The sequence below is a fragment of the Protopterus annectens genome, chromosome 1.part0, assembly GCF_019279795.1.
Source record: "Protopterus annectens isolate FY-2018-M chromosome 1.part0, PAN1.0, whole genome shotgun sequence".
NCBI classification, from domain to species: Eukaryota; Metazoa; Chordata; order Ceratodontiformes; family Protopteridae; genus Protopterus; species Protopterus annectens.
The window spans coordinates 73,186,723-73,207,991 of NC_056725.1; the positions used below are offsets into that span (position 1 = coordinate 73,186,723).

Sequence of the window (21,269 nt, forward strand, 5' to 3'; positions counted from 1 at the left end):
ACGACTGCATGATCCAAGCGGACAGCAAGCACATTCTTCTGAAACATCTGGCTTATGTAATAATGTTGAACTCTCTGGGATACACGATCAACAAAAAGAAATCAATGCTAATACCCTCTCGGAAGATAATTTTCCTGGGTGCCAATTTGGACACAAACACCAGATGGCCTACCTCACGCCAGAGAAGCAGGGGCAACTAATTCAATACTTCAGAACACTAGCAAGTTGCACCAGGCTGACTGCAAGGAAAATCCTGCAGGCTCTGGGATTCATGGCATCTTGCATCTTACTAATGGTACCTGAAAAACATATGGTCTCAACACAGCCACAGTTTGGAAACAATAATACCACTAATTCCGTGTCTGCAAAAGGAATTTCTGTGGTGGGCTCAAGCATGTCAAACAAACACAGGTCTTCCATTCAGCAAGCCTCAAGCAAATCAAGTCATCACAACAGACGCCTCTGACTACGCCTGGGGGGCGCACATGACAGCTCGGTGCATTCAGGGCAAATGGTCCCAAAAAGAAAAGTACCTTCACATCAATCAAAAAGAAATGCTAGCAGTAATAAATGCTATTATAGCTTTCAAGGACCTTCTACAACCAGGTCAACTATTGATAAGAACGGACAACACCACAGTTATGTGGTACATAAACAAACAGGGAGGAACACATTCTTACCCCCTATGCAGACTGGCCATGTCACTTTGGAACATGGCCATGGACTTACAAATGGAACTACAAGCACAGTACTTGCCAGGCAAGGAAAACACGCTGGCAGACAACCTAAGCAGGAATATGACAGTTCCACACGAATGGAAATTGCATCCAAAAGTTTTTACAGAAATAATCCAAGAATGGGGAAGGCCAGACATAGATCTGTTTGCCTCCCACAAGAATCATCAGTTGACAAAATTCTGCTCAAGGATCTTCCATCCAAAGTCCTGGAGAGTGGACGCTCTCTTTCAGTTGGACATCAATGACAGTTTATGCCTTCCCAACTCTTCCTCTGCTGCCCAAAGTTCTATTAAAGACCAAAGCAGACAGACCAAAGATGATTCTCATTGCTCCGGACTGGCCAAGGCAACACTGGTACCCACTCCTGAGGAGCCTGACGCATTCCCCACCATGGACCCTGCCTCTAATGCCTCTTCTTCTGACTCAGCACAGTTTCAAAACTCTTCACAGACACAAAAACGTTTCCATTTTGCGGAGTAAGCTTTTCTAGTTGATGGCCTTCTGGCCTCCAAAACACTCAATCTAGCCGCATGGAAGATTCCTTAGCATCACAACAGGCCCTACTCTCCAAGGAGGTGCAGGATGTCAATTTGGAGGCCAGAAGGCCATCAACTAGAAAAGCTTACTCCGCAAAATGGAAACGTTTTTGTGTCTGGAATGAGAAAAAGGGCCAGGATCCTGGAAAACTGAATTTACCTCAAATACTACAATATTTGGCTGAACTGCTAAGCAGTGGACTTTCTTTCTCCTCCATCAAAATCCATGCCTCAGCCATTTCTGCAGAATACAACACTGATCCACCTTTATTCTCTCACCCTCTCAAGACAGTTCCTCAGAGGGGCTAAGAATTTAAGGCCTCCAAGGAAACAACCAATACCTGCTTGGGATCTTAATTTCATTCTGGAAAAACTGACCTTGCCTCCCTTTGAGCCAGCTGCCTCATCAGATTTGCAATATTTGTCCTGGAAAACAGCTTTCCTTCTGGCTATCACCTCAGCTCGTAGAGTTTCAGAACTACAGGCTCTCATGGCTGTCCAGCCTTTTATCATCTTCCATCAGGACAGAGTTTCCTTACGAACCAACCTGTCCTTCATGCCTAAAGTGGTATCCAGGGTAGCTTTAAATCAGGCCATACATTTACCTACTTTTTATCCTAATCCTCAAAACAAAGGGGAGAGATTACTACATTCCTTGGACATCCACAGACAACTGCATTATTATTTGGACAGAACAAAGACTTTCAGAAAATCAGAACAGCTCTTTGTGGCCTATGCGGTAGGAGCTCAAGGGAAGCCAATTTCCAAACAGACAATCTCAAAATGGATAGCCCACTGCATACGCTTTTGCTATTCCTTTCATGGCAAAGCTGTTCCTACAGGCATTAGAACTCATTCCACCAGGGCCACAGCCACCTCTGCAGCCTTCCTCAGAAGAGTTCCTACCAGGGATATTTTGGAAGCAGCCGCTTGGAGTTCTGTGCATACCTTCTCCAAGCACTACAATCTACCATTATACTCCAAATCTAGAGCAGGCTTTGCCACTGTAGTCTTGCAGGGCATTTTGGCTCCTCCTAGTTCCACCTAGTGCCTACCACCCCTTTCTTAGCTTTGGGATTCTACCCATCTGTTATGACTGCAGCTGTATGCATGATGAACATAGTACAATTTTGTACCTACCATAAATGTAGATGTTAGAGTGCTAATACAGCTGCAGTCCAGGTTTCCCCCCCTCCTGGGACAGGCCTATAGGCTAACACATCCTCATACAACCTGATTGGGGTTTTCATTTATGATGTATTTGCTTGCAACTACTGTATTTTGATTATATTGCACTGCATTATCACACAAATTTATGTATTGCCTTCCTTCTGGGGGCACCTGACATCTGGGGCAAGAAAAACTGAAGAAAATGGCGTCGGCTGGTTCCTTTATACCCCTGTCGCACTGATGTCAGGGAAGAAGCGACGACAACCGACGCCGGACCTAGACTTTGGAATTCGGCCGACCGAGGACCCGCCTGACGGCAGGAGAACCCATCTGTTATGACTGCAGCTGTATTAACACTCGAAAATCTACATTTATGGTAGGTACAAAACTGTACTTTCTCGCAGCAGACAGCAGTTCTTATGTAGACAGGACATTTACTAGGACTAACTTGCTTTTCAGAGTAACCATGCTGCTGTAGGAATTGACTTTGAGCATATGCCTGCAATATGTTTAAATTTGTGTGGGGGAAAAGACTATCTTAATGCATTAGCTAAACAATTCCATTCAGACTCTGGACAAGTTGATAGAAACCCCTTTATGAATCCCCTTTCCACTGATTCAACTTTTTTGTTTAAGGCAAGAAAAAGACCATCCAGTTTTTGTTTGCCCTAACCAAGACAGCTGTGCGAGTTCAGATCATCTTACTTCCTCATATGGAGGATCTTTTAATGCACTGCTGTAGCATGAAGAGAGTGCATCACTGCCTGGCAGTGTCCTCTTTCAGCTTGCAGCATTTTTTTTTGTTTTGTTTTTTTGCAGTGGTTGTTAGGCTCATGATAGAAACTAAACTTCCTGGCACCTCAAGATGGTCTTGCTTGCCAGAAAAGAATACTTGCTTCATACTGGTGGTAAACACTGGAAAAGTCTAAGGAATTGGACTACAACATTCTGATTTTCTTTTTTGAGTAACAGTGGAGCAATGATCCTACCAGCCCGGCAGTAGACACAATAGGTACATGCATTTTGTCATTCAGTTTGTATATAATGTCAAAAGGTGTGTGTGTGTGTGTGTGTGTGTGTGTGTGTGTGTGTGTGTGTGTGTGTGTGTGTGTGTGTGTGTGTGTGTGTGTGTGCGCACGTACAAAGTGAGCATTAAGTTGGCTTGGGGTTATAAAGGTAAACTGATACAAGACATGTAGAGTGATTGACAAAACAGAATATATGTATCCATTATATATAGAGTGGATATTAGAGTTGTCCTGCTACAAAAATCAAAGTAAAATGTTGGGTTAGAGAGAGATATAGTGTGATGGAGGGTAGGAAGAGGTTAGGTTGTATGACCAGCGAAAGAGCAGTTGCATTTTCCCAGAGTCTTGAAACGATTGATTATTTCTGACTGGAAAATGGGGTAAGAAGAATGATCTTGAAGAAGAGAGCGATTTGCATAGTTTGGGACCAAGAAAGTATAGTCTATTCACTGAAACCTAATTTTGTGGGAATTTGAAGAAGGCCTGAGTGGTTCAGACTTTCTCTAAAGTTTTATGTTGGTGCATCTGTGAATAGTCTAGGGGTTAATTTGTGTGTGTTGGGGAGGGGGGGGGGGGGAGTAGGAAGTCTCATTCCTAATAAGGTAAAATGGCTAATAGATGAGTAGGTAGTCATCACATTGTTTCACAGGTAGCCAGTTAACTTTTTCAAATATTTTACAGTGCTCATTTGTTGGGGAGAGAGCAATAAGTCTGTATGTGGCATATGAGATGGTTTGAATGGTGGATACATTTCTTTAAAGCCTGCAGCAATCGGAGTAAAACCATATTCCAGCTGAGCCAGTAAAATGCTTTTACCTCAGTCATAATGTTCCTTCTTCTTGGAACCTCTTCACGGGAGCTCTTGCAAGCTTCTCCTCCTGTTGGTTAAAATGATTGAGTTGATCTTTCCAAAAAGACAATTGTCCCTACTTGGGGGGTTTCAAGTTTGCATTGGAAAGCATGATAAAGCCTGCATGTTATGTTCCATTAAACTTGCCATATTGTAAGACTGTGTTTACCTCAGCCTGCAATGTTTTGAGTTGCAGGCCCTTATGCCATCCAGATCGTTTTTCATTAAGACTTTTTAAACTAACAAGTAGTTTATGCCTAAAGTTACAGTTGATGTTTTGAATCAAAAGATGTATCTTCCAGCCTGTGTTTGGTATTCAGGTGCATTTATCTTTTGGATCCTGGTAGGAAATTCTTCAACCTGCATTTCTAGGGATAGTTATTTGAAAATCTGATTGGCTTTTTATATATTTTGCTCCCAGCAGAGGTAGGGATCTCTTGTATGTAAATAGCTTCTAATGTGACTGCTTGGTTGCATTGAATTCTGGAACAGCTCACTAGGTAATCTTATTCAGGGACATATCAAAGCTTACCTACAAGAATAAATGATGGTTCTGCAGCATTTTTCCTTTACTTTAACTCTGTTTTCAAATGTGTCTTTGAAGAATACTTTATAAGTGTATGTGTTTTTAAAGTGCAGAGAACGGAGCAGCTTCATAATAACATTTAGATTTTTAAGTTGGAATTTCTGATTTTCTTTTTCTGTATGACCTATTTTGATGTAGGGAAAAGTGATTTCAGAAACATGCAGGTGTTGGTTTTTATGTTTTAAAAGCAAAATTGCGTATTCAAGCCCATGAGGAAAGTGAAATGTTTTTCAACTGAATCTAAAGATGTCTACAATTGTGGATTACATTAAATTAAGTAAAAACTTTACTGCCAGAACACAGTGTCCATCTTTATTGTAATTAAAATATCAGCCCCGGTTGCACACAGTGTCACAATAGAATGTGGCCCCTACTGAGAAGTCCCATAGGTGGTCTACAAATGAAAGTTGTGATTTGTTTCACAAACACACATACAAGATATTCCTCGTGTTTCACTGTTGCAGTCATCATACTTGGGTTATATCTGCCTGCATGTAGCCCTCAGTCGGTCCGAATACCAGTGTCTTAGGATTTCTGTGTCGGTTGCTGTCGCTTCTTCCATGACATCAGGCCGTCAGGGGTATAAAACAGGCAGCCAACGGCATTACATCAGTTTTTCTTGCCGAGCGGGAGCCTGAAGCAGTTCGTAAGCGCCGGTCAGCCGCTACCTGAAATTTTCATTTTTCGAGTTTGTAATCCTGAAGTCTTCTAAAGCTTAGTACCCTGTTGGGGATCCTTTTTTTCTTGTTTTAACGGATGTCAGAAAAAGTTAACCATTGTCTTGCCTGTTTCATTCTTACTGCGTAACCTGTCTAGGCCCAGACCACGACGGTCCTCGCTGTCAGTTTTGTGCCTTGGTTAACGCTCAAACTGTTCGTCATCAGGCTTTGTCTCAATTCTTTCGTTCTCGTTCTCCGTATTCCGAAATGGCTTCAATAAGCCATCAGACTACCGATCTTCCAAAAAAAAGATAAAGACAGAAACAGACTGCATAGGTCCAAAATTGCTGACTATGCTTCCGTTAAGCTAGTCGCCAGTCCGCCGTTACTCAGTGAGGTGCCTTCGCAACCCCTGATGCCCGCTTCTGCAGACTCGCAGGCCTCTGCTGAGACCCATTCAGTGTCTGGTATGCCACGAGATGCTTCCTCTACTATGGAACCTGCGGATCTCTCTACCTTGGATGGGTCCGGAGCCACTGAGCAGGCACCGGCTTCTGAGGGTGTATTCCGACCTACTGATGTTCGAATTAAACCAACAACCTTGTTTTTAGCTAAAACTACCAAGTTTCTGAGGCCCAGAGTACGCACTACACCTAGAAAACAGACTACCAAAGTGCATGCTCAAGCTCCCATGCCGCAAAAACAAATGCTTAGAATGGCTGAAGACCTTATTACCCTAATTAGGGGAAGCCAGCCTTCCCCTGCTAAGAGACAAAGAATCGAGTTACTTTCTGAGTCTACAGACCAGGAGTCCGATGACTCTGACCCTTCTGATTATCAAGACATGCCCTTATCAACCTATGAGGATTCTGATGCAGAGAAATCCATTCCCTCCGTCTCCCCTTCAGAGGACTTTTCTTTTGACGAAACCTTGCATACTTTAAGATAGCATTTCCGCTGAGAATGCCAGGACTACCCTCAGTCCAAAAAGAGAAATTTTAGAGTTGCCTCAGCACAGGCCTCTAGCTATACTTCCTGTCCTGGATGTGGTAGATAATGTCTTTATGGAATCCAGTCTTACTCCAGATACTTTACCCTCGGCCCCTAGGAAACCTGACAGGTACTACAGAGGACCTGATTCCCACAAATTTCTATTCAAGAATCCTGCTGTGGATCCAGAGACCATTTCCTAGGGACCTAAAGGTATTAAGGCTACTACAGCAAAAAATCCTACCCCTTCAGACAGGGATTCTAGAGCTTCAGACAGATTGGGTAAAAAAGGTATATACCTCTGCTACTTCTTACCATCAGAGCATTCAATTGCCAGTTTCACATGTTGAAGTACCAGCAGCATATTATGAAACTAAACAAAAAATTGTGTCACTTCCAGATTGTGCAGAGAATAAATACTTACAAGAGCTAATGCATTCTGCAAACCAAGTTAGTAAGCATACTGTGCAGTGTGTCTTTGATGCCCTAGAAGGATCTTGCAGGGCTGCAGTCACTGGGTCTGTACTGTGAAGGCATGCTTGGCTGAAGGAACAGACCTTGCCAGATCATGTCAAATCCAAATTACTAGATCAGGGGTGTCCAACCTTTTCAGTTGCAAGGGCCTCATTGAATCAACAGAAATGGTCTGGGGGCAAACGGCAAGTGAGGACCCAAAAAAAAAAAAAAAAAAAGGTCTCACATTAACAGTCTGAAGAGCAAAAAAAAAGAGAGAGAGAGAGACCTCAGGTTCATGCGGTCTAATGTGGCTGTATTGTAGGTGTATTTGAACAATAAATAAATTAATAAATGCAGAATAATGCCCTAAAATTCAATATCTCATTCTACCCGAACCATGAATTCAAAACTAAACACTTCAGGACTCACAGCATTAACACAGTGCTATTACTTACTACTATAGTCTGTTCCTAAAACAGAAAACAAATTCATGAATTCATATCAAGTTTCATGGACTAGTATACTACTAGCTATAGAAGCTACAACCTATTAGTAAAAAGAAAGATATTAATCCAGAATTAAGAGTTTTAACTGGTTAAAACAGATTAAAGCAACAGCAGCAGCAAACAGATTACAAAGGTGCTACCTAGCTACTGTTGATGTGCAAAAATGCTGTCTTCAATAGTATGGATACCCATTTATTTTTAGCAAAAGAGACTTCATGAAAAAGTAATACCGCTTCACCAGCTATCGCCACAAGAAAACTGACTTTTATTAATAAGATAAATAGACAGACTCATTGTACAACTAGCTGATATGCAAGAAAACTTCTGCAGTTGGTAAATGTTGAATATCCTTTTCTGCCATCACCAGAAAGGCAAAATTAGCAACCCTCCCCCCTTTCTATCAAGCAAAGAAACCCAGCTGTTCCATATTTCTGAACTTGCATATTCTTTTCAGGCAAAACCAAAATCAATTACAAGAGAAAAAGGGGCTCTACTACCTAAATTGTGCACCCAGAAAGATAAAAAGATGAACTAATTAATTTAAACAGTTCTGATACCACTTTTAGAAGGAAGCAAGGTCATAAACTTTATCTGATTCTAAGGAAAAACTACAGTTTCCTACAAAGATATGAAGGTTGCACATCTTAGGAGAAGAGACACCCCCTCAATAAAAGTACCTTCAAAAAAGTGAACTTCATAGCCACAGAACTAGCTAGCTAGAAAACAGGGGAAGATGCATATTTAAGATGATGCTTAACTAACCAGGATAGGGCCACAGTTCCTCCTACAAAGGAAGGAAAAGGAGAAACACCGAAGATGTACAACCCTGAACACGAGAGAGAAACCCAACTCCTACACTTCATGAAGTGAGCCATAATCACATGCAAGTTTCTGCCCTCATGGAAACTTTTGCTGCTTTATAACTGAGGAGCAATGGCCTTCCTGGGAGCTATGACTACCAGGACTTCAGATAAAAGTTTCACTGGGCACAAGTCAGCTTATTGAGGAGCTATGCAAGGTCAATGAGCCACAGTCAAAGGGAATTAAGACTGCACTTGAATTCTGATAGTATTAATGAATGGGCACTTAATAACCTGGGTTCTTCATCAGAAGTCTGATGTTTGGACAAATGTAAACACAGAGCTAAAAGATGAAGTCTACCAATCTAGTTACACAGTACACAGCTTCAATATTTTTGTGAACAGGCTGAGGCAAAGAACTGAAGAGATGTATGCCTAGTGATTAAAAACAGCATGCAAGTTAGCCTGGTTAAAAAGGACACCACCTCTGTGAATGAAGCACCAAAATGGCTACTGGCCCAGTTGATACTGGAGGTCACACCAAACGAGGAGTCACTTATATCCCCCCTAACAGTCTATTTCTTAGTAATTACTACTCATTCTAAATCTAAAACTTTTTTGTTCTACTGGAGGACTTTAATCTGCATTATCAAATAGCAAAAAAAAAATTCTGCTTGATGCCATCAGCAGCACAGTTTTATATGTATACATTTCTGCATGTTTGCTAACTAACTGAGGTGATCGCTGTCCAGTTATGACATAATGAACCATGAAAAAGCAAAAGACAATCTGGTTACATTACTGGAATACTCTGAAATTATAGAAGTGCAAAACCGACCTGGAAACCACAGAATCAGATCCAGTTTTACAGGATATAAACACAGTTGCTGCACCAAATGAATTTCTACAAATATTTACCACCAGACAGATTTACAGAGAACTGAGGGGAAAATTTACACAAATTAAACTAATAGAATGCAAGAAGACAAACAGTCATAGGCATTCTTTGTATAAATTAGAATAGAGATGAATTTAAGAATTTTTAATAGTTAAAAACGTTTATCATCATTAGTATGAGCTACTTGCAAGATCATAACAAAAGTACTGCATGCACATTTACACATACATGTTAAGAAATAAAAATATGACAGGATATATACTGCTGCAGTCTGCTTGCTGGGAGCAGGTTTGCATGAGGCCGAAAAAGGCTACAGGAGACAAATGATGTGCTTCTAGATTAGGGAGCAGACACAGTGTCAAAATACTTAACTTACCTTACTATGTTGTAGTGTAGTACACAACGAAATAATAAATCCTCTCTCCACGATCTCACTTCAGCTTTTCTTAATCCAGTAATATAAAAAATGCCCGAACGGTGTTTTCGCGCATGCGCATACCAGCGGAAAGACGCTGGTATGAAAAAAACGTGAAAAAAAGAAAGTTGGCGCATGCGCAGAACAGCAAAAGTACGCAGACGTGGAAACATACAGAAAAAAAGTTAAATTAAAATTAAATTTAAATTTAAGGGTCGCGGGCCGAATGGAAGAGCTCTGAGGGCCGCGGGTTGGACACTCCTGTACTAGATACTCCTTTAAGTAAGGACTGTTTTTGGCACCAAAGCAGAAGAGGTTCTTAAAAAGATAAATCCATGCAAACTGTTAAAGAATTCTTACAAGTGCAACCACCTAGATTCAGTAGGCATTGGCCTTCTATAAACTGGTCCTTTCCAGCCCCTTCCAGGCTTTCTCAGACCAAACCCAGGGGAAACAGGCCACCCAGACTACAGTCTCAGGGTATGCAAAGATCTAAACAATGGTGTGTTCCAACCTCAAAAACAGGGAGTGGTAAGCTCCCCCCCTATGGAAAAAGGTCACAGTGACTTTTCAGCTATCCTTCCCAGTCCTGCCCAATTACTTGTGCCCTTAGTAGGAAAACTTGCCCTTCATGCAAAAAACTGGATGTCCATTATTCAGGACAGATGAGTCCTAAACATTGTATCCCAGGGGTACATATTCTACTTCCATACTCAGCCAACCCCAAGCAGGTTTCCAGACCTTCCTCCAAATCAATGGGCAGAGGCCCAAAAGCAAGTACTTTCCCTGCTCAACATCAGAGCTATTCAGCCTGTCTCAGTAGAACAAATGGGGCAAGATTTCTATTCCAGACTTTTCCTGGTGCCCAGAAAAGAGGGCTCTTGGCGCCCAATCCTGGATCTATCAACTCTCAACACTTTTCTGGTGGTCCCAAAATTCAAGATGCTTACCCTGCAACAACTTCTCTCCATGCTAGCCAAGGATGTGCATGGTTAGTCACTCTAGACTTAAAAGAAGCTTATCTGCACATTCCCCATAAGGGAGTCTTGCAGAAAATATCTTCGCTTCAGGGCAGGCTCTGTGCACTGTCAGTTCTCTGCACTTCCCTTTGGCTTTTCTATTGCGCCCAGAGTATTCACAAAGTGCCTGGCTCCAGCCATTGCATACTGCAGGGGGAGACCTATCCAAATTTTCCCATACTTGGATGATTGCCTGATTCAGGTGGACAGTCAGGAATTGTTACGTCAGCACCTGGCATTTGTAAAAAGCCTTCTCACTTCATTGGGGTACACAATCAACGAAAAGAAATCACAACTGGTACCCAGTCATAAGATTGTATTCCTGGAAGCAAGCTTGGACACAACTTCCCAGATGACAAACTACTTCAAAAAAATGGCCACCAGAACTCGGCTATCTGCAAGACAAATACTGCAAGCCCTAGGGTTCATGGCCTCATGTATTTTGCTAATTCCATATGCAAGACTGCATATGAGGAAACTTCAGTGGTACTTAAGTCTTTGATGCCAACATTCTCAGGACTTGGAAATGGTCATTCCAGTCATACCTTGTCTAAGGGCAGAGTTCCTTTGGTGGGCAGAAGCATACAACCACAACAAGGGACTGATTTTCACTCAACCCCTCGCCACCCAAACTCTGACAACAGATGCATCACACTACGCATGGGGGGCTCACATGGCAGGAAAATGCATTCAGAGACACTGGAGCCCAGCCCAGAGTCTCCTGCACATCAGTCAAAAAGTGACGTTAGCTGTGCAGAATGCTCTGACAGCCTTCAAATACCTAATCCTTCCACAACAACTCATAAAAATAGACAAGACCACAGCTATGTGGTACTTAAACAAGCAGGGGGAACCCACTCTTACCCACTCTGCAAGTTAGTCATGGCCCTGTGGACCACAGCCTTGAGCAACCAAGTGCATCTACAAGCTCAGTTCCTGCCAGGCAAACAAAATTCACTAGCAGATGACTTAAGCAGAAATCTTCTAGACCCACACGAATGGAAATTGGAGCCCAGCACCTTCAACATTCTGATCCAGAGGTGGGGGACACCGGAGGTGGACCTATTTGCCTCCACCGAGAACCAACAGTTGAGCAAATTCTGCACCAGGAACCCTCAAGGTAGGGCCTGGAAGGTGGATGCCCTATCCTTTCAATGGGAAAACCTATCCATTTATGCCTTTCCTCCTCTGCCCCTCCTCTCAAAAGTACTACTCAAGATAAAACAGGACAGACCAAGGGCAATTTCTATTGCCCCAGACTGGCCATGCCAGCACTGGTACCTACTCTTGCGCAGTCTGACAACAGTGCCACCCTGGCACATTCACCAGATTCCTCCCCTGCTGTCACAGCAGGAGGGACAGATTTTGCATCCACAGTTGCAATCCCTGCAACTAGCAGCCTGGCTTATCCCCTGAATACTCCACCAGCAACCCTCAGCAAACAGGTGCTGGACATCATTCTTGAAGCCGGAAGACCTAGTACTAGGAAATCCTATGCGGAAAAGTGGAAAAGATATTGTTTTTGGAATCCGTCTCAAGGCAAGGACACAGCTGTGCCCTCCTTACCTCTAATCCTGGATTACCTAGCAGAGCTACTCAACAGAGGCTTATCCTTCTCGTCCATTAAGATTCATGCCTCTGCCATCTCGGCTCATTATAATACTGAGCCACCTCTATTTTCTCACCCTCTCATCAAACAGTTCCTGAGAGGGGCTAACAACTTAAGGCCCCCTAGGAGAGCACCCACCCCTGCCTGGGACCTTAACTTTGTACTGGAAAAGATCACGCTACCCCCTTTTGAACCTGCAGCTTCAGCAGAGCTAAAATTCCTCTCTTGGAAAACAGCCTTGCTTTTAGCCGTAACTTCAGCAAGAAGAGTGTCTGAGTTACAAGCACTAATGGCTGTGGAACCCTTCATTATTTTCCATGCTGACAGGGTTTCCCTCTGGACTAACCTGTCCTTTATGCCTAAGGTAGTGTCCAGTGTGTCTATAAACCAATCCCTCCATTTACCTACCTTTTTTCCCTAACCCTCAGAATAAAGGGGAAAGGATCCTGCACTCCTTGGATGTGCACAAACAGCTCAGGTTCTACCTTGACAGGACTAAACCCTTCAGAAAATCTGACCAGCTGCTAGTCAGCTTTGCTGCAGGGGCAGAGGGCAAGGCCATTTCAAAGCAAACTATTTCCAAATTTTTATTTATTTATTTAACATTTGTTGACCGGGAAAGTCCGACAAGGTTCCACAGAGCCTGTTTTCAGCGGAGGCCCAGGGAGAAATGCTCCAGATGCTTGTCTTTGGAATAGATAGCACATTGCATCCATTTCTGCTATAAGCACCATGGAAAGCCTACCCCACAGGGGATCAGACCACATTCCACTAGGGCTACTTCCACCTCTGCAGCATTTCTCAGGGGAATCCTTACCAGAGACATCCTGGAAGCAGCACCCTGGAGTTCTGTACACATCTTCACCAAGCTTTACCAATCTTTTCCAAATCCAGAGCTGGATTTGCTAAAGCAGTCTTGCAAGGCCTACTAGCCAGCCCTAACACTTCTCGACTGCCTCCACCCTTCCTCAGGTTTGGGAATCAACCCAAGTGTGATGACTGCAACAGTAAAACACGAAGAACATAGTACAGTTGTATACACTTACCATAAATGTAGATGTTCGAGTGTATTCACTGTTGCAGTCCTGGTTTCCCTCCCTCCAGCCCCCTGGCTTTCTCCATCTTTCTACCTCTCCTCTCTATGGCCATTCCTACGGCATTGGTATTTACTTTTTACTGGTGGAGTTCCCCACCATATACTAGCTTCCAATTTTTGGGGGCTCCTGATATTTGGGGCAAGAAAAACTGATGTAATGGTGTCTGCTGCCTGTTTTATACCCCTGACGACCTGACGTCATGGAAGAAGTGACAGCAACTGACGCAGAAATCCTAAGATTCTGGTATTCGGGCTGACTGCTACCTGCAGACAGATAACCCAAGTGTGATGCCTACAACATTTATGTAAGTGTACACAACTATACTTTTTGTCCCACGCATCCACTGTTATTGACCAGCCTGATCTGTAATTGTGTAAGATCATAACAGCAGTGGTCACATATTGCCCATCACCCTCAGAGATGGCTACTTTCTCTGTATATGTCTGATGTTTAGGTATGAAGAAATTGAAAAAAAAATGCCAGCCAAATCAATGCATTCATTGCATTTCAACTTGTTCCTCTAAGACATGTAGTTTGGCAATCCTGACAAAGCACACCAGTGGTAATTTACTGAGGATATCTTGTAATTGCCCTTTGATTTCAACTGAAATTGTGATCACAGTAATGTTTTTCAAATTGTTGATGTCCTCTCAAAAATGCTTTCTGACACACACTGCCTGTGGTTGACAGTTTTCATGTGACTGGCATTTAACTAACAGTCTGCTTTACTATCTTCTGCCACTGTTTTACAGTTAAGTCAGATGCGTCATGGGCAATCAGTATAAAATAACTAATGATCACAATAATTGATTCCAATTTGCTGGTTTCATGCATTTGCATGGAGTGAACTAATGGCCAGAGTAATGTTTTGTAGCTTGTTGCTTTATAGACCTGCCAACGAACCATATTTTTAATAATTTAGCAGTAATAAAGTAATGCCCTTTTACTTGTACACAGTCTGCCTGTCCTCCTCCTACCCTGAATAAATGTATTCATTGTCTGGTTTGGCAAGGGAGGGTGGCCTAATGGTTAAGGTGTTTGCCTTACAAAGATAAGGTGCAGGGTTTGAGTCTCACAAGGGATAATTGGCTAAGCTTAAAATGTCTTGCAAGGGCAGTTAGATTAGTACTAATCTATGAACCTATTATGTTTTTGTATTGCTTCCGCATATTAATTGTGCAGCTGCTAGTCTCTGATTACATCATAGTAACAGGCCATACATTGTCTATCTGTGGCATATTGACTGTGTTGGGGAAAGGGGGAAGAGTGAGAAGCCAGTCAAATAAATAGCTTGATATCACTTCAAGATGGAATTTTCATCTTTTTAGCTGCTTGAAATTCATGATTTCATTAGAACTGCTAACTTAGTGATGATGCCGTTATGCTTAGTATATTTTGTCTGTGTTTAACAGTTTATATATTATGTATACATTTACATATAATTGTACATGTAATATGTTTGTTCATGTTAACTCAGCATTTGCATTATTGACCATAACCTCCTGTAAGCTCTGTGACCAGAAATGGTATGTCTGTATTATAAGGGTTAATGCTTGGTTGATGTTTCTTGGCACATCTGGTGGGTGTTTACACTTGAACAGGAAGGATACCAGTCTTGTGTAGAAAAAAAATCTTTGTGCATATAAGGCAGCCTGGTGGTTTGAAGGGATAAGGCTCTGACCACTGCCTTGGAGATCTGACTTGATTAGCAGGTTGGACAACTGACAGGGGTCATAGGGAGGATGGGCAGCGACTGTCTTTGAGGGGCGAATGTGACTCCAGGCTAGCTATACCTGCCATACTGGTATGGAGGAATGGAGTTGTCCAAAACTTTAAAAAAAATTAGGTGCTGGTTTAGGGAGTGGTGTGCACTGTGGCTGGCCAAGCTGGTGATGGTAGCTCCTGTCCCATATGTGAAGGTATGTGTATGCATGGGCGTGGGTCAGGGGGCATTGGCAATCCCAGTGCTGATGCATTTGTATGATCCACCAACAGTGGAGTGGTTATAGACATAACATAAAAAATGTCATTAATTGCTGGGATGCTGGCAAGATCATCCCTCCCAATATCTGCCGGATGAAGCCCCCCCCCAGCAATGCAGTCTCTCATCCTGGTGGATCTGAGGAGGATCCTCCCATCAGAGAATGAGCGAGCCCATGTCCCATTGGGTAGAAACAGGAGGGGGGAAAGGGTCCTTGTTTGCTGGTTTACTGAAGAATGGTTGGTCTGCTTTTAAATACAACAGTTTTGGCATATCTCAGTTGAGTTGCAAGATACGTGATGTATAATTATATGCAGTGACTCCTGGAAGCCATCATCTCTATGATTCATTAGCTAAAAGAGTAAACTTAAAATGTCATGAACTGGGTAGCCTAAACAAAAAAGTTAAACCTATATTTTCTCTACGTTCATTAAATACTCCTGTGCTTTCATTAGGAATCCCTTGTTTGTAATATAGTCTAATATCTAAAACTGTGCATACAGTAATTCATGAGTAGATTTCATTGTTATGCAGTGTACACAGTTTAATATGCATGCTAACCTCATGGCTGTGAATATTGTTTTTAACTCTACCTCCTCTGTATGCTTTGTATGTGTATAATTTGTATTCAAGTTTTTAACTGTTGAACTTGGGTCATGGCTGAAAAGTCTGTCTACAGCTTACCTACTCTGTTACTGGTGTAATTAATAGGTACATAGATAAATTAGTAAATAAAATAAATGTTCTATAAAATGGCTACTCAAGCCACATAGTGAGAAATGAAGGTAGCACATTGAGTTCTATGTACCTATAAATATACCGTGAAAAATAAAACAAAAGTTGTGAAGTTTCATCAGTATATGTGAGGTAAACAGCTAAATCATATGATGAACATATGAATAGATGTGGTGATATGTTAATTTAAGTACACAGTAAAAGTGGAGAATTCTTTCATTTCCTGTTGGTACTGGAGGTGGTTGTACTGCAGTAGCGTTGTCGCTTCACAGTAAGACTATGTCCTGTTCGATTCTCAGCTAGGGCGTCTTCTGTGTGGAGACGTGCGTGAATGGGGCGTACCCTCGTTGAAGGTTGTGCGTCAGGGCCAGCAACTCAGCACGTAAAAATCTTCTGCCAATCATTAGCAGACCGGAGTTCTGCTGTGGTGACCCCTAACCAGGAAAAGCCGAAAGACACAACAACTGGAGGTGGTTGTACAAAGTGAAATGCTAATGCTTTACGCCCATATTGATGCAGTCTTGTGTTTGGTCAGTGCTGATTAATTCATTAGCACTTTATGTGGCTTGATGGTTCTAAGGAAACATTGCTCCCCTATTTCTTTTCTTTGTCTCCTGCATTTTGGGGAGTTTGTGTTTGTTGGTTTTGCCTGCCTGCAGTGCAAAAAGCAGCATTTATTAGTTTGAAGCTCTATTACTGTTGTCTGTCCTAAGCTGTATGAGAAAACAGCTTCACTCTTAATAGGCATTGTCCATCTCACCCTTTTGTTGAAAACTGAGCACTAAAATGCAGGATACATGGATGACTTTTACAACCGTGTTTGGAAGCTCGTTGGGTGTTTTTACTTCTCTCACTGTGTGTTTGTATTGTAAAGTACTGAAATTCACTTTGTATGCAGTACATTAATTAGAACAAAGATGTTAAGGAGGGAGTAAAGCATAGGTAATATTAACAAGCAAGGCTTTCCCAAAGTGGATGGTAGTGCATACCTGGATAATGCCTGTGTACGTCTGTGTCTTGTAGACTGGAGTAGCACTCATGACTGAAAAGGATCAGTGGTAGATCAGTCCACTTACCAAGCTAAAATATGAGAAAATTAACATAAATTCTGTAGCTCTTCATCTGCTGCTTGGGTGCTAAGATATTGTTGCCTGAAAACCAGTTCTTTACATCCAACTAAGTATTCTTAGGCAGTTTGGTTAAATATTGGTGCATCAAGGTATATAACAGTGATGTAACAATTTCACCTAGCCAGCTCCTAATAACTCTGGGCAAAATGAAGTACTGTTACCATATTTTGCCTTTCTGATCAGCTACAGAGACATAAAAAGTTTCTTTGGTGTGCTGTCTGGCTTTACTGATTTTTAACTAGGCTTTGCTGTAGCACGATTCAGGCTTATTAACATATCTTCTTGTGTGTATGATCCTTCTTATGTTTGTGTATACATATGTACTTACATATACGCGCGTGTGTGTGTGCGCAGATATACACATACATGCGCACACCGAAGTATATGTGTATATACACATACATGCGCACACAGAAGTATATGTGTATACATACATGTGCGTAGCTGTAAAAGAAAATGAAATGTTTTTGTGGGTGTAAAAAACTGTACAAAAGAGTGAATGCTCATGTGTTTTACCTATATTTGAATTTAGTTGTCTATAGTGTAGGTGTGTAGGACTGTCCAGGAAAACTAATACTTGAATGAAAATGTGATGGCTGTGAAGATGAGCAAGTGTGTGTTATAGCAGGTGTGATTATGCAAGTGTTTGTGGATTACGGTCAGGTAAAGGGATAGATTTTCTGTTGTGCACATCTTGTGGTGTGTGTGTGTACGCACGTCTTGTGGTGTGTGTGTGTGTACTGTTGTCTGTGCTGTCTTTTTTTTTCTTGTGTAGTGGTAATGATTTTTGGCTTAATGATAGGGAAGGGTTATTAGTAATGTAATATGTAAGGTTAAGTTTAGGGGTAGTGTTAGCACATCTTCTAAAGATATTGCAGGCTAGCAAAGCCCCCTGCCCACCTTATTCTGGTATGCTTACCTTAACCATAACCCTAACCCTACCCATAGTACTAATCTTTACCCCACATATTACAATACTGAAAACTCTTAACAGTATTACTACCATGATGACATTTGATCTCTGTTTTTTAGATGGAGTACGCAAGTGTAGGGCTTTTCTTTAGTGGAAGAGACGGAATCAGTATTTTGTGATTCATTCTTATGACTCATTCAGTGTTTTGTGATTCTCCCTCTCTCGTTCCACCATGTGTGGGTGTATTTAAAATAAACCTACATACCTTATTACCATATTAATGATGATTTATTGCAGTATGTGTTGGGAGGGTGGCCTAACACAAGGTGTAGGGTTAGTCTCCCAAGGGATAATTGACTAGGCTTAAAATGACTCGCAAGTGCAGTTAGCCTAGTACTAATCTATGAACCTGTGTGATTTTCTTTTGCGTTTTCTTCCTTTCATGGCATAATTGTGTATGTATTCATGGATCTAACTCAGTAGGTTGACGCACCATAATGTCGACAACAGTAAAGTCAACCACAAAAGGTCAGCATTGCAAATGCTGACACCAAACTAGACATGTGCGAGTAAAGTCCTCACAACATACAAAATTAACTGTTTTGAACCATAGTAGTAATGTGTGGATGTATTTAACATAAACCTACATACCTTATTACCATATTAATGATTATTTATTGCAGTCTGTGTGGTCTGTTATAGGCAGCTGTTTTCAGCGTATCCATTCCCAGATGAATTCTGGAAATAGCTTAGACAGACACCCACTGCACGGTCTATCCTGATCCCAAATCTACAGCTGTGTACCGTGATATGAGTAGGTTGTACTTGGGCACTAGGTCTTTTATTAAAATAAGTAGTCTTAAGCGGGAGAGCAGAAAACAGATTGTTTGCTGGGAAAGATATTGCTGTAGAACTCTTATTGCATATTGTTTTCTATGGTCTGAATATTAAATGAGAGATCTTGAAGACAAAGATCTGCCATCTGTTTATTTTTTTTTTTGTAGGTTGTGATAAATTGCCCAATAGTTCGAGGGCTGAAGTATAATCAGGCAACACCAAATTTCCACCAGTGGAGAGATGCCCGACAAGTTTGGGGCTTAAACTTTGGAAGCAAAGAGGATGCCGGGCAGTTTGCTACTGGGATGCTTCAGGTATTGGATATGCTAAGTGGAGCCTCTGATGCAGGTATGGCTTTTCCTGCTGTTGGTTACATTACTCTTTTATGAACTTGCAACAATGACAAATCTGTGTGCATTTCACCTTGTATTGAATATTATACTCTCACTCTGGTTGGAAGAAAGTGTTGAACTGAGTTTATTTAAATACTATAAATCCCCCATGTAATACATAACTTGCAAGGTGACAGAAAATACAAAAGATGGTACGTTTAGTTAGTAAAATGAACTGTTTATACAGAAACACAAGTGTTTTAAAGTGTTTTGAGATAACTTTGCTACTTCTGTCTGTCTATTTGTTCTCTGTCAATAGGGTAAGGGCTGACCAGGAAGGGCCATCATTCAGAAAGACATTGTGATGGTTCAGAAATGTTTTTTCTTTATATGGCCTCAATGTCCACACATACACACACTTAGCATTGCCATGGAGGTGGGAAAGTGGCAATGCTCTAACAGTGAAGGACATACTTCTGCAAAGGGCATTCCCTTCATGCAGACCCACCTACCTCCAAAGCGCAGGAGTTGGCTTCCCAGTCTCTTCAGGGAAATCCCAACTAACTACATCCCCACCCCACCTCTTTCATGGGAGGTACAGGTGGACCACATCCCTTCATTCATACATCCTTCCTGATTTCAGTACTGGGATTGCTATTTTAACCCTGGTCGCTTTTTCACAGTGAAGGCTTTGTCCTGCTACTCTGTTGAAACAGTGTATTAATACTATCAGAGGTGCTGTGTAAAACAGTGGTATAGCATGCACAACAAAATGTTCTCAGAGTTGCAAAGTGAATGTCGAGTAATCACCAAAGCAGTTTTCAGCATTTCTAACAATATTGCATCACAACCTGTTATATACATGTGTCGTAAGGAATATATTAATATTTTTGTATTCCTAAGTTCATCTTATGTAAAAACATTGCATATATTCCTCTGTTGTACTGCTTGTTTATTGCTTACTTTCAGTCTTTATGATATGTATATATCTGTGACTTTCAGATATGTTGTTGCTTATTGGCCCAGATCATGAATGAAAAGGGTTTGTGGACCAGCACAAGCACCCATTTAACAAATTAAGTAAATTGTAGCACCCTTGGGAAGACCTGTGCAAAGGTAGTAGAACTTTCCAATGACGTCTTCAAGGTCAGTAGTTAGTGACTGTAGCTCATTTTACTCCCAGAGTGGTCTTACAAACGTTAAATCATAACCAGTGATTTACAGACACACACTAATACTCGATCCCCATCAAGTCATCCGTTTAGATAACCTGTTTTCACAGTATAACTATTTAAGGATTGCCTGAAGAAGAATATTTGTTAATGTAGGGGCACTATGAATAGATGAGTGTTAGCTGGAATAATTAAATATTTCTAGTTCCCACTTGCAGGAAGAAAAAAATGCTCTTTACTGTAGGTGAAATGTTGAGAAACATATTTTATTGTACTCTTGTTCCTAATCTGCAAAATATTTCAAAAGAGAGGTGCATAAATGCTATCCTTTTTTGTGTTCAAGCTTCCTTTAAGCATTTTTAAGGTTGTGTTGGAAAGCTGTTTTCTAGAACCTTTCTCATCAGAACAAGATGGTCAGCTGATTAGTCATTATAAGGCTTTAGTTGTCTGTCTCTGGAAAAAGTAGCTCTTTTAGTGTGTTGCAGTGGGGTTCATTTGCTGTTATGTAAATAGTTAAATGTAACAGATATATATCCAAGTAACATAACATGATTAAGTTCATGTTAGTCACTGATCATTAGTTATTCTTATGCTTTGTATATGGTACAATACGATTATTGTACTCAGTTTTGTGACTACTGGCTTCCCTACTCATCAAAAAACATATTCTGTAATTTATACATTAGTTTCGTACCCCAGGACAAACGCACATTCTACATATGCATGTGTTTCATGCATCTCTGTCTGATTCTGCACGCACAACACAGAGCTTGTGTATGTGAGGGTTTGTGTGGTGATATCTGATAAAAAGTT

General features: G+C 41.4%; 1 protein-coding gene across 1 annotated transcript in view; it reads left to right on the plus strand.

Annotated features, from left to right (window-relative positions):
- The window catches only part of LOC122800290 (vasodilator stimulated phosphoprotein), a 1,035,406-nt gene that overhangs the window by 520,765 nt on the left and 493,372 nt on the right, over positions 1–21,269 (plus strand). Inside the window, exon 3 of the mRNA XM_044073000.1 lies at positions 19,120–19,300. Coding sequence (XP_043928935.1) covers positions 19,120–19,300 — 181 coding nt within the window. The remainder of the gene's footprint in view (positions 1–19,119; positions 19,301–21,269) is intronic.